The sequence below is a fragment of the Pezoporus occidentalis genome, unplaced genomic scaffold (genome assembly GCF_034315485.1).
Source record: "Pezoporus occidentalis ecotype Australia unplaced genomic scaffold, CSIRO_AGI_Poc_V1 ctg67, whole genome shotgun sequence".
Lineage (NCBI taxonomy): Eukaryota > Metazoa > Chordata > Aves > Psittaciformes > Psittacidae > Pezoporus > Pezoporus occidentalis.
The window spans coordinates 368,953-382,760 of record NW_026916019.1 but is presented as its reverse complement, the minus strand read 5'-3'; the positions used below and the strand labels follow the sequence as shown (position 1 = coordinate 382,760).

Genomic DNA, 13,808 nt, shown 5'->3' with positions numbered 1-13,808 from the left:
ACTAATAATTTCAAGATAAAGCATGAGTCAGATACACTGCTATCAACTATTGTTAAAATTCTCACAGTTACTTTGCTATAATAGCAAATATGTGTGGTAATTAGACAGTATTCAGTAATATAACCTGTGCACTTTATAGCTCTGATTTGACAGATAAAATCTGTCAGGATACTGCTGCAGGAATGTAAATTTAGCAAGGCAGATAGAACAGGTAACAAAAACATGTTGCTGTTGAGGGTGTGGATTGCTAATATTGTTCTTTCTCTGAACCTAATATAAATACCTAGAGCTTGAGAACTGTTCAGCTCTGGGTTATTTGAGGCTCTTAACAACTATCATTATTCTTTAAATTATTCTAACATGTAATTATTAATTTCCCATTAAAATCAAGCATTCAGAAAAGCTGTGCAAACATGTCCCTGTGTGAGGGATTTGCCTTGCACATACACGTCTGAACTTCATCACAGAAGTATGGTATGTTGACCCTGGCCAGCAGCCAAGCACTCACCCTCACTCCCCTCTCCTGCAGAATGGGGAAAAAATAGAAGGCAGACAAAAAGATTCATGGATTGAGATAACGACAGCTTAATAGGGTAAGGAAAAGCTGTGCTTGCAAGCAAAGGAAAATGAGGAACTTATTTACTACTTCCCCATCAGCAGGCAGATGTTTAGCCACTTTCCTGGAAAGTGGGATCTCACCATATTGTTGGTTGCGAAGACAAATACCATAACCACAAATGGCCCCTCTGCCCTAACCCTTTTACCTGGGCTTTTATTGCTGAGCATGAGCTCATATGAAATATCCCTTTGGTCAGTTCAGTTTAGCTGTGCTGGCTATGTTATGCCCTCTCTCAACCTTTTGCCCTTCCCCAGCCCACTGGCTTTTGTGAGGGGCAGATGGAAAGAAATCCTTAGTTCTGTGCAATCATTGTTCAGCAATAGCCAAAACATTTCTGTTATCAGACAGGTTTAGCCACAGTTGCAAAAAGCACAGCACTCTACAGGTTGCAGTGAATTTAACTTCATCCTAGCCAGATATGGTGCAATCTTCTCTTGTTCCATACTATTTGCAGCATGCTTAGGTTCCATATTATCTGATACATCCATGTATCCTCTGGCCATCTCATTCTATCTGTTTCGTATTCCTGAAATCATCTCTATTCTCTCTAAAGCTCCATATCTCACTTGTTCTTGGGAGCCCAGAACTGGACACAGCACGCTTTGTGCAGCCCAGGGCACCATTAGCCTTCTTTACCACAAGGGTCCATTGGTGGCTCATGCTCAAGTTGGTGTCCACCCAGAACCCCAGGATCCTTTTCTGCCAAGCTGCTTTCTATCTACTTGACCTCCAGCATATACTGCCTGGGGTTGTTCCTTCCCAGGTGCAGGACTTTGCACTTCCTTTTGTTCAACTTCATGAGGTTCCTGTCAGCTCCTTTCTTCAGCCTGTTGGGATCCATCTGGTGTATCAGACACTTCTCCCATTTTGTGTCACCAGTAAACTTGCTAGGGTTGTTAATGGCCTTTCACTAGACTTTGTGCCCCTGATCTCCACCCACCTGTTCAGCCTGTTCTCAAATTCATATAGAGCTATTAAAGGGTGAGCAAGCCTTGCTGATCCTGTCTGTCCAATAGATAGACCAGCTGATAGGCCTCTGTATTGCTGCAAAGCTATTGCAGCAGCCACTGGACCTTAATGTCCTTCCACACCCCATGGCACAGGGATCCTTCAGGAGGCCAGACAAGGTAGACAGCTCTTCGTACTTCTTTTTACACTCAGTAGCTCAGAGACACACCAGTACTCTGTTGGTACTTGAAGTACTCATTTTGTGCCTTTCTTGAGAGACAATAAGGTAGCCTGCAGCTCCCCCAAAAGGCAAAGCTGCTCTCCTTTCCCTGCAGCCTATTCCCGGTGCTATATCCAAATGTATCTTTTTCCATAAGCAAAACAGTTTGCTAGTTGAGCAAACTGAATCAATGTAAAGGGGAATCCAAAGGACAGCAGCAAGAGGAGGCAGAAAAGACTTCACTTTTAGAAGACTGTAATAGCAGAGATTTACTGAAAGAAGTAGAAATACAGTGGCTGAACCAAAAGAGAATTTCAGTCACCAGAAACTCGTGCTCATCAATTGAAAGAGATAATATTTTGTCAGGGTTTTCAAGTTCCAAAGAAAGGGCTTATTATAGTTTAAAAATAATATATAGAAGTTATGAAAGGAAAGGGGGTGGCTTTTTTTGTTTTGTTTGGTTTTTTTTAAAGTGACTGTTGTAGCGTATTTCTTTTATAAACTGAAATGTAATTTGTACCTCTAGGAAAAACTGAACGAGCAGCTGGAAGAACAGCGCCAAGAGCAGGCTCTTCAAAGGTACCGTTGTGAAGCTGATGAGCTTGACCACTGGCTACTAAACACCCGTGCAACACTTGACAGTGCTCTGGTTGCTCCTGAGGAACCTATGGATATGGAAGCACAGCTGGTAGACTGTCAGGTAAAATTATCAGTCCTGGAATGTTTAGACAAACAGGATTGACGTAGTTTTATCTGAGTGAAAAGTCAAATATGGAACATAAATGTTAAGACAATTAATTATTGATTGGAATGAGCCAGCATATTAATGGGAAGAATTTTCTGAGCTCCTTAGCACCTCCTATATGCTCAATTATCTTCATCAATTATTTGTAAAATATAGCCTGTTATTAATTCCTTGTTCAAGATTGCATAGTGCTTTAGAAAGCACATGCAAACATAGCAGTAGAAAACCAAGATATCTGGACTGCAAGAACATGTATGTTCACTGCAGTTATGGTTTTTGCTCCACTATAGCTAGAGCTTTTGAACAGCTCCCTTGCTAGGCATACAAACACCTGCACTGTACTTTCCTACTCTTCCTTTTCCAGCTGAAGAATACACTCACACTAGCAGCGGTACCTGTGACAGTGTTATGTTTTCTTCAGGGCTAATCCCTAGCCGTAGTCAAAAGTAAACTATAATCCTCAGTAGTTAATGTTATCAGCCCGAAATACAAAACAACAGAGGAAAAACATTTTGCTGCATTAGTCATTGCATATACTTCTGCTAACAAGACTTGGATCAGTTGTAACATACAGTTTCTCAAATTAGTGGGAGTTTTCCATTTTTAAATGAGAGTTTAGAACTATATGACCATTAAAATTGCAACACAGACAAGAGACAGATGGACAAAAGATTCCCTTTCATATAAAAGGATATTGGCCTCTTATCAGCTGAGGATCTCGACTGTTTTAGGGTAAATGGGAGTTAAGTTCCTATAAGTACAATGAATTCAACATCAGGTTAAATTTCCACTGACACAGCTTCATTATTGGAATTTTCAGTCAGCTCAGTCTTGTGTATTCTTTCATCACTCATCCTTAGGAGCTGTTGTTGTGTATAAATTACACCTGTGAAATTAAAGCAGTTTTTGGTTGTTTTTTTAATATAATTTATAGAAAACACAAAAAGAATGGTTAACTTTGTGGAAAACTTAATACTGCTATTCTTTTGCTTATTCTTAACATCTTAATACAGTAAGCTTTATATAAAGTTCTATATTGTTTCCACTTCTTAGAGACTTTGCCCATCTTATCCTGTATGCATTCTTTCAGGTGGAATATTTGTAAGTTTATTCTAGATGGTTGCTATGGAAGCAAAAACATTTGATGTCAGGTTTTTTCTCAAGAATTGTGTGAGCTTTGAGTTTGGAAGATCAAAATATGCACTATGTCTGTAATACGCAAATAGTTAATGGAATGTCAAGGAAGTAGCTTTTGAGAATAAACATGCCAGAGCTTTGTCACTTTAAGTCTCCTTTAGACTAAAGAGGATTATACAGAAATCCTTAAGTCCATCATGCACCAATCAGAAAGAGCAAATAGTGAGAAGAGAAGCTTATCAACCTAGCCAGAGCAACACAAAGGAGGAGGTAGGAAGCATTGCACTGAATGTACATGAAAGAAGAGGAAAGTAACTCTAGCTGCATGCTCTGTTTTTAATTATGATGGATATCAGTCTAGCATCTTAGGCACCCCTACCTTTAACGTGCAAATAAAGAGCATCTCCTCTACAACAAATCCTTTGTTTCAAATAACTTTTTAATTTCCTGTTTTGAAAAAGGTTGCAAACAGAAATGGCAAAGGCAAACATTTGCAACCATATTCTTAAGGACTCTGAAAGGAAGTGGAAGGCAAATCAACGATAATCTGACTTGCCCTTAGCTTGGTGACGAGTGAGGTAGGCCACAGGTCGTCTTGCTGGAAAGCGTGACAGGTGCTGAGAAATGTATGATTTTGGTTCTTTGTTTTTGCTGCTGCAGAATATGCTGGTTGAAATAGAGCAGAAGGTGGTAGCCTTGTCAGAGTTGTCTGTGCACAACGAGAACTTGCTTATGGAGGGGAAGGCTCATACCAGGGACGAGGCAGAGCAGCTGGCTGTGAAACTCAGGACACTGAAGGGCAGCCTTTTGGAGCTGCAGAGAGTGCTCCACGACAAACAAATCAACATTCGGGTAAGTGTCTTTTTTCAGCTGGTTTCATGGTGGGTAGGAGGTTGGGGGATTTCATAGCAGTTTTATGCAACTGACCAAAGGAGTAGAAATATTTTACTGATTCATCTTTAGTTAGTAAATGGAATTACACTCCAAAATAAATAACTGCCTAGCAAACTTTAATTAATCATTTTTAAGTTGCCAGCACTGCTTCGTGGTGAAACTATCCCAACCTCGCTGTCTTCACTGAAAGGACAGAAGTGAAGAAACTAAATGATTAGCTTGGTCTGAATATACTCTATTCCTGTTCCCAGTTCCCTTTAGATTGCATTTGTTCTGAGGCAGGATCACTTCCCCAACAAAAGGACAATCCTGAATACATGCTTTCCTCCATACAGCATGCACAACACAATGAACAGACAACATCAAGATAAAGAAACATTTTGAATGTGTGTGTGTATATATATATATATATATATATACATATATACATATATATATATATATCTTTGGCTAATACTTAGTGGCATCATTATAGCAAATGAAGTATTACAAAAAGGAAGATGCATTTAACCTCAGTCTTGTCCTAGGTTTCTATTCCTAGCAGCATTGGTCTGCTTTATTTAACAGTTGTTTTTGGTTATTCTTTAGGTTAAACTAGCATGTGGAGAACTGAATGCATACAAGAAACCCTACCATGTAATGTGACTGAGTGGGTTTGAATTTGCTTGCCCTGGTGTGACTCCCTTCCCCCTTTTCTTTTACTTCTTTTCTGGGCTTTGCTGTGCAAATTAAACATGATAAGCTTCAAAGATTTCTAGCTTGTAATGCAGATTAAAGTCTACTGAAAGGTTAGCTTGAAAAGTCACTTGACATGCTAAGAACTGTTTTTAGTCCGAAGCAACTGGATAACTATAAAACTTACCATAGCTTCACCAAAAAAAAAACAACAAACACATACACAAAAAAAAAAAATAAAGGGGAAGAGAAAAAGACAGGTATTCATTCCAATTGCCTCTAAGATGAAGTAACTTTAATGTTGTTCTTGCATATTAAACCTCATGATTAGGCAAATGAAAAGTGTTATCGACAGCATGTAGGCATATTACAGTATATTCTGATGTCTTGTGGATGAAAAGGCATCACAGCCTTTTTTGATTCATCTTAAAATATGCATTTTAAAATGTGCTGCATTTTCGAATACAGTGGTGTGGTTTAGTTTACTTAAACTTTTAAGATTTTTGAATGCCCTTCTAATATTGAAAACAAAATAATTTCTGGATGTAGAATATGAAGCATTTAAGATGCTAGATGCATGCAAGATTTAAGTTTGTGAATTGCAAGCCTTTTCCTGTTTTTTACTTCACTTGCAGATCTTGGAAGAAAATAGATATAGGCAATATAACATTTTCAAATTGTCATTGATCAATTTTTCTTCAAACGAGAAATTCTATAATGTTTTTTTTTACAACAGAAAAGCAGAAGTTTTTCTTATGAACTGAGGCTCAAAGCATCAGATGCCCAAAAAAGTACTGACTCTATCTGCTGCCATTAACTCTCAGAAACATTATATGTTGACAGTGCTGTTGCTCACTCAGAAACTCAGCATATACATGTCTCTAGATTTACTGATAATCTTGTAATTATCCAGAGGCATAGAGCAACCTGCACCCAGAAAAGGAAGGATCTTCCCAAGTTACACTGCAAGACAAAGAACATAGTAAAGACTGAGTTATATTTTCATTAAATGACTTTCAACATATCTGTTACTCTTGTGGCACAAAGCTTTTTGGAAGCCACTGTGAGATGCTGTGACTTCCTTGGAGCAATTTCAGTTTTTCTTCCAATTTTAATTAAGGAATGTCTCTAACATGGAAAAAAAGGGATTTGGAGACCAAGTTCTTTATTCATAAAATGAAGCAGTGAAAATAATCAAAAACGTGCTGGATCAGGAGAGTTCCAGACCCATTGTTTCCAAATATAGCATTTTTCAAGCACTTTGAAAGATATACAAAACATTGCATTATTACTGTTATCTACTAAATTCTGTGACTTAGGGGCAATAAAAATAAATAGACTTGTTAAAAACACCCAAAGAAGTAGAATGGATTCTGCAGAAAAAAAAACAAAAACAAAACTCAGAAAACAATGGGTAGATTCTCTGCATTTTTTTACAAAGTGTCTGTGGGAGGGATGATTTAAGTTTCACATGACAAATACGGTTGAGATAAGTTTATACAATTCTAAACTCCTTTGAAAGATCAATTCTATCATATTTTCTTCACGGATTTTCCTATTATTTCTGTGCTGGAGTGCATAGTCCCCAGGAATGACAGCTTCAAGCATTTATTTCCCTGGCTTTTTTAAAGGACATGTCATACAGTTTCTTCAGACAGAATTCAAATGAAAATACAAGTGTGTTTTTTTTTTTTTAATTTATATTCTTTGACTTGAGAATGATAAAATCTGGTTCACAAATAATTTTGATCTAAAAAGCATATACGATAACATATTTGGAAAACCTCATTGCATCCACAATGCCACAATCCCTTTTACACTCTGCTATTGCAGGAACTGAGGGACTACTCTTTCTCTGCCTTAGTATAATTCCAAAATCATAGCTTCTCAACCCTCTTCCCAGAGAAGAGGAAACTCAAAATATGACTAAAATCAACCAGGCTGCCAAATGCGATGAAGAACTTGATACTGGTCTCTAAAAGAATTTACAAGGTGAACAGCTATTGTCCCTAGAAGCAGATTTATTTTATTTTATTTTTTTAAATTTATGGAAAGATTGGGGGATTTTCCTCATTTTTAGTAGGAAAAAAAAAATCCATATCCTCTTCATCCCTCCCATAATATTTTCTTTGCCTCATCTGGTATCCTATAATCATATTGGTTACACACCAACCACATCAGCTTTTCTAGAAACTTGTTCTCATGAAGTGTCACAGTTTACCTGCAAACTCAATCCTTAGTGAAACAAAGCTATTTCATAGAGCAAGGGCTAATTGTTCTTCCCAGCTCTAGATACCTGCTTGCTTGTTTTGCTCATCTTCAGTTTGTATCCTGTAACACTAATAAGTCCTTTCCAGTATACTCCTCAGTCCCCAAAATTGAAATATTACACATGACTTCTACTGTTAGCAAAACTTTGCTGTTTCAGTGCTTGATGCCGGGGATGCTGGTGGCAGAGATCCATCCCAACTGTTATTATAAGGAGTACCAGGTGAGGCAAAATAGGTTTCCTCAGCCACTTCTGGCCTTGATGGTCCTTGCCTGATTCAAGACAAAGGCTGTCTGGAAGGCAGAATGTGTTTTCTGTGTTGGAGAGCCTTGTGTAGTGTCTGAAACATTTGTGCTCTTACTCTATTTAGAATAACAACTGAATAACAGAAAACATGAATCCTACATAAATGAGATGTGTAGGCTAAAAGGGGAGAGGAATTAAGTTCCCAGCTTTAGCTCTTGAAGTTTTTTATTTGTTTTTTTTTTTAAATACTAATAAAAAAAGGCACAAACTCTACAGTCATTTTCTGCCTGCAGACACAGAGAGGCATGTAGATCTAAGTAGCCAGACCTACAAATCTGGCTTTAACATTAGAACTAGTATGTTAAAACCCCTACACTGCAATACATTGTCTGTTAAATAATTTAAATTTGCAACCAACATGCATTTCAGAAGTCAGGAAGTTGATAAAGCATTCTTTGGGACTGTTAATGCATTTGTGCTTTTTTGCTTTGCTTAAACAGAAAGCCTGTTTAATCACTCAAGTTGGAAAAATATAATGGTAGAAGTATAAAGTGAAGGAGCTCTTGCTTTTGTTGTTCTGTTATAACATTCTGTGGTTTCATCTCTCTTACTGTCTTTACTTTTCATGTCATATAATCTTCTGTTACATGGCTGTGTTTCTGCCAACCATGGATGGAGTTACGTACGTACTGATAAATACATTTTTGCCAGGTTGTCAACCAGCATTCTTTTCAGTTAGGAAAAAAAAAAAAAAAAAGAAAAAACAGCTTTAATTAAACTAAAAACCTGGCAGAAACAACCCATTGATTCCCTGAATCACCAGTTAAAGCTGTGTCCTTCATTACAGGTCAGTGCTGGTTTTTAGAAGTAGCCATTTTCAGAAACACATCAGTCTCTGATCTTTGGTTCATCTGGGTGCAGTGACGCATGTTTATTTTTACATTCTTAGGGATGCTTTCTTGCTACAGTAACCAGTAAAAGTCAGAAATCGAGTCATTGCTCGCTTCAGAATTTATGAGAGCCAGTAGCTTGAGAGGTGGAAGGTTGAACTACATGTGGGTTTGGGTTGATAAGCTGGACTTGCCAGCTGTCTAGCAGTATAAAAAGATTTTGTAAAAGTCTTTGTTTTTCTTTGAAAGCAGGGATCATTACAGGACAAGGAGGAGAGTGATCTAGACTTTGGTTCCTCACAGAGCCCCAATGTCCAAGAATGGCTGGCACAAGCAAGAACTACTCGCTCACAACAACAGCAGAGCACCCTGCAGCAACAGAAAGTTAGTGTTTTGCATTTCTTTTACTTCCATCTCAGATGTGCTTAAGCTGAGCCATTCTTGTTAATATTTCCACTGACATCTTCTGTTTCTTACTCAGTGCTTTTGTAATGATACATCTGAGCTCACTATTTTATATCTGTTAGAGCCAGGCAGACAAGACTTCCTTGGTGACCATGGTCAGATCACTTAATCGCTCTGTACTTCCATTGTCCATCAGTAGAATTAAACTGAATTGGCCCTTAAAGTTACTCTAAAGAGATGACAGTAATTCCTTAAAGTAGTAATCAACACTGTCTATATAGAACCTAAGATACATTACAAGGTGTATTGTGATACACAGACATCCTCACTAGATTAGGTTCTCGAAACTGCATTGCATTGGTCAATTAGTCCAACAATACAGCTTATGTACCCATTTTTTTCTGTGTCCCTGTGTAGAGTTTTTGCATTGCTTTTTGTGCTTAAACAAGCCATATCAGAAATAGCTCAGCTATCTTTGCATGACAGTTATAAAATGCAGACATATCCTGCCAAAGCAAAAACAATCTGTCTAAGGTTCATTTTGGATTTTGTAACTTGCTCTGCTAGGAACTGGAGCAAGAGCTTGAAGAGCAGAAGAGTCTGCTTCGGTCAGTAGCATGCCGTGGAGAAGAAATCTTAACACAGCAGGGTGCTCCAGAAGGCATATGTATAAGGTGTGCTTTCATATGTTCTTCTGCAAAGTAAATTTTTATGACCGTGCTTTGTCATTCTTACGTTTACGTCCCCTTCTGCGTATAATCCTGTAATTTTAGTTTTATCATTTTTATACAGCACCTGCTATACTGGAGTTGTGGTTTACAATTCAGGGGTCTGATAATATAGTTATACAAGCTGTTTTCTGCTCATAGATCACTTCCAGCATTTAGAAATTCTTTTATTCTTACTATCAAGCATCATACTAAAATTACAAACTAGTAGGGGTCAGTAGACAAGCAGTGGATCAGTTACTATAACTTTATGGTCCAGCACTGGTGTGTGAATCATAGCTGATGTCTAAAACGTTGTAGTCTGCCAAAGTCTAGACCATAAAGGCAGTTCATGAGGCAGCAGAACCAAGACTTAAGGCATAGGGAATTAAAGCTGTACTCTGTGTGTTTTCCTCAGCATTTGTGCCAGTTCAGTGTTGGGGTTTATTATAATGCCAGAAAGTTCTTATCTCCTCTCCTTGAGACTTCCTTCTGTTACATGATCTTACACTATGTAAACAAACACAAAAATCAAACAGTTAAAGATGAACTTCACTCACTGTTTACCAAAGCTAAACTCGTATTTCTGGCATTTTGAGAGAGGGGATGCTAGAGTCAAAAAAAGTCAAAACTTTAAAAAGTATCATAGAATTTAAATGTAGAATTTCCTAATCGAAAGATGAAATAAACACCTTATATAGTTAGAGCTTTTGTATTTGTTAAACCGTTACGCATCTTCCTGTTCAGTGAGAAGCCTGATACACTTTCTGAGGAACTGGTCTTGGAAGGTGAGAAACCATCATCTAAAGAACAGATGAAAGTGAAATGGGAAAGCCTGAACCAGGAATTCCATACAAAGCAGAGACTGCTTCAGAAAGCACTGGGACAAGAACAGCTGGTAGCTATTTTTAATGTCTCTTTGCATTTTCCTCTATGAAAGCGGTTGTCACAGCATGAGGTACAGTATTTCCGTAGAAGATATATTAAGGTGATGTAGTAAATGCAGAGAATATGGAACAATTTGGTTTTGTGACATCTTTAAAAAATACTGAATATTGGCACTAGCACTGTTCTCTTTCCAAGTGATTTGAACTGCACTACCACTCAGGTGAGTGCACTAGAAAGGAAGAAAGGGCTCAGACAAAATTTTGACTGACTTACCTAACACGGGATAATTCTGTAACAAATTGGAATTGACAGTACTCTGGCGACAACTTAGAGGAAAAACTGGTATTTGCAGTTAGAATGTATTGGTTACACTCAATTCTTGACCTTAGTGGGTATGTTACAAAGAAACAAGAGATTTTAGCAACAGAATTTTTACTGCAAAAAAACAGGGATTAATCAACTAAACCGGGGACAATACAAGATCTGTGTTAACATACATTCTGAATTTTATTGCTAATACACATAGGGTCTATTCTTTATATAAAATTACACTGAAACCCACTCCCAAAGTTCTAAATATCTTGTCTTCATTTAAAAAATAATTAATTTTTATTTTTCAAAAGAAACCAAAAGCAAACCCCAAGTAGTTACTAATTCTAGCCACAAGTATTTATCCTATGCTTCTAGTGAACTTCCTGTTGATCAGTCTTTTATTCAAGATATTCATGACACAGAACAGTCATGGGAGAACCGTGAGCATTATTTCGTGATATCCTCAGTTAGCAGTAGAATCTGTATTGCTGAATTTCGTGCCCTGTATATGATGAAAGCATCCTAATCAGTACATCTCTCTCAGCAGTTTTATAACAGACCAAACAGACTGGTATCTGGAGTGCCTTTGTATAAGAAAGGACAGGATGAAGCTAAATCCTCCGTGTCACCTGTATTGGTTGAATTGAATCAGGTCTTTGAAGATGTTTCATCTGAGGTAACCTTTCAGTTGTCTTTACACCTGTCCTCCAGCAGAGCCACATTTACAATGAATACTCCTCTAGCTCCCACCAGGAAATCCAGCCCTTTCACAGATGTAAGATGTTAGAAAGAGTATTTTGTACTTCTGCTCTGGACTTCTCTTGTTTCCTTTTGCCCAGGTTGGACGGGCAGAAGAAAGCCTGCAACTTGAACAGAAGCTGTATGATGGTGTCACAGCCACAACCTTGTGGCTAAATGGTGTGGAAGAACAGGTCTTTGTTGCTACAGCTCTGTTGCCAGAGGAAGAAACAGAAACATACCTCTTCAAGCAAGAGGTAAGGGATCCATGATTTAGACTTTCTTTAAATTGCCAGTATGGGTGCTTTTTATATAGTGTGTAGAGAGAAAATACTAGAATCCTGGGTAAGTGACTGTTGCTGTCATAATCTCTATGTAATTTGTCTGTTCCACATGCCCTTGGTCATCGTGCTTGTAGTATGAATGGGTAAAGCCCTTCCCAAATCTTAGCTCGTGAAGCCAAGCCATAAATCAGTCACTCAAACTACCGTATCCTGATATGAACTTTATTGACTGTGTAAAGAATGTTGCAGAAAGCAGCAGCTGACCCAAACTTTGCCTGGATGGAAGAGAATTAAATACAGAGTCTTTCTTAGGTTCAACTTCTTTGCTAAGTGTTAGCAAACACCATAATGTTGAAATTGAAGTGAAAAAGAGGGAAGAATGCTCTGAAGTACAGAAATAGCTACAAATTCATCAACATGAAAGGAGGGCCGGGGGGAGAGGAGAAGAACAGGAGAAGCAGGGAAGGGAGAGGGGACAAAGGGTGATGGTTTTAAAGTAAAAAAGGATACATTCATATAAGATACAAGGAAGAAACTGTTTACCATGTCAGTGGTGAAACCTTGAAACATTGTCCAAAGAGGGGATAGACGTTCCCTCCCTGGAAACATTCAAGTCTGGTTGGGCCAGAGTCTGAGCAACTTGTTCATGTTGAAGATGTCCCTGCTCGTGGCAGAAGGGGTGGACTTTAAAGGTCCGTTCCAGCCCAAACCATTCTATGATTCTACATCATTTTGTTTCAACACTTATTTTCCTCAGAGCAGCCTGGGGGCTTTTTACTATCAGAGGTAGCGTAGCTGCGTAACTTTGCTTAGTGTGTCTATATTAACAATATAAAAAAGTTACTGTGTCAGTGCAGAATTGGCAATGGTTATGGCAGTATGTTTGCCTGCTTTCCAGAATGTCTGTCACTTTTTTTTTTTTTTGTTTTCTAAAAAAACAGTCTCTTGTCAAAGAAATCAAAGAAATAACAGAAGAAATGGATAAGAACAAGAATTTATTTGCTCAGTTATTTCCTGAGAATGGTGATAATAGGGGTATTATACAAGACACTTTGGATTGTCTCCTGGGAAGACTGACATTATTGGAGTCAGTAGTAAACCAGAGATGCTGTCAGATGAAAGAACAGCTCCAGCAGATAGTGACTTTCAAGGTATGATGCCTATTTGAAGGAATTGAGGGGTACATGTCAAATGGGAATATAAAAGGATGTGATTCTCAAAGCAACAAGTTTTGGTACCAAATCAAAGAGCAAGGTTGACACAGGCTTTTACTGAAAAGTCAGACTACTTCTTCAGCTTTGCAAAATTTGGTACCCAAGTCTGATCCAGAAATTAAACTCTTTGATAGAAGCCTTGTGCAGCTCATGCGATTACTTTAAAGTGATCGTTCATCCCATGCTTTCTCACCCTGCTGGCATTACATAAAAGGAAGTACTTCTCAAAGGAGAAGTAGCAACTTGACTGTTCCACTCTATACATTTTATAATTTCATAAGTGATAGAGTACACTGGTTTTATTAGCTGAGATAGGGTAGAAAACATAGTATTGATTCCCATCTGTCTGATCACCTTTAAGCCATCCTGTCACTCTATAAGAGCTGGTATCTCAAGCCATCTGTATTGGCCACAGCAATAAAAAAAAAAGTAGTGAAGAAATATGCACTTTTAGAAATCTTTTAAAACAGCATTTAGAAATGCTTTCAGATCTTACTCGGTTTCTATCTTGTTCCCTATTATATACAGCCTCCACTGTGGCTTAGTTTTAATGAAAATAAATGTATTTTTCAATGAAAGGCCTTACTTTGCTGAAGAAAGTTTATTGCTTTATTGTT

General features: G+C 37.9%; 1 protein-coding gene across 16 annotated transcripts in view; it reads left to right on the top strand.

Annotated features, from left to right (window-relative positions):
* SYNE1 (spectrin repeat containing nuclear envelope protein 1) overlaps positions 1–13,808 on the top strand; it is a 291,558-nt gene that overhangs the window by 202,539 nt on the left and 75,211 nt on the right. For 13 of the 16 annotated variants that reach the window (XM_062640759.1, XM_062640758.1, XM_062640760.1 and 10 more), the window contains 8 exons: positions 2,314–2,487; positions 4,330–4,521; positions 8,893–9,027; positions 9,616–9,722; positions 10,503–10,653; positions 11,500–11,631; positions 11,795–11,950; positions 12,919–13,128. In XM_062640759.1, coding sequence (XP_062496743.1) covers positions 2,314–2,487; positions 4,330–4,521; positions 8,893–9,027; positions 9,616–9,722; positions 10,503–10,653; positions 11,500–11,631; positions 11,795–11,950; positions 12,919–13,128 — 1,257 coding nt within the window. The remainder of the gene's footprint in view (positions 1–2,313; positions 2,488–4,329; positions 4,522–8,892; positions 9,028–9,615; positions 9,723–10,502; positions 10,654–11,499; positions 11,632–11,794; positions 11,951–12,918; positions 13,129–13,808) is intronic. The other 3 variants (XM_062640756.1, XM_062640771.1, XM_062640757.1) reach the window with 2 other exon arrangements.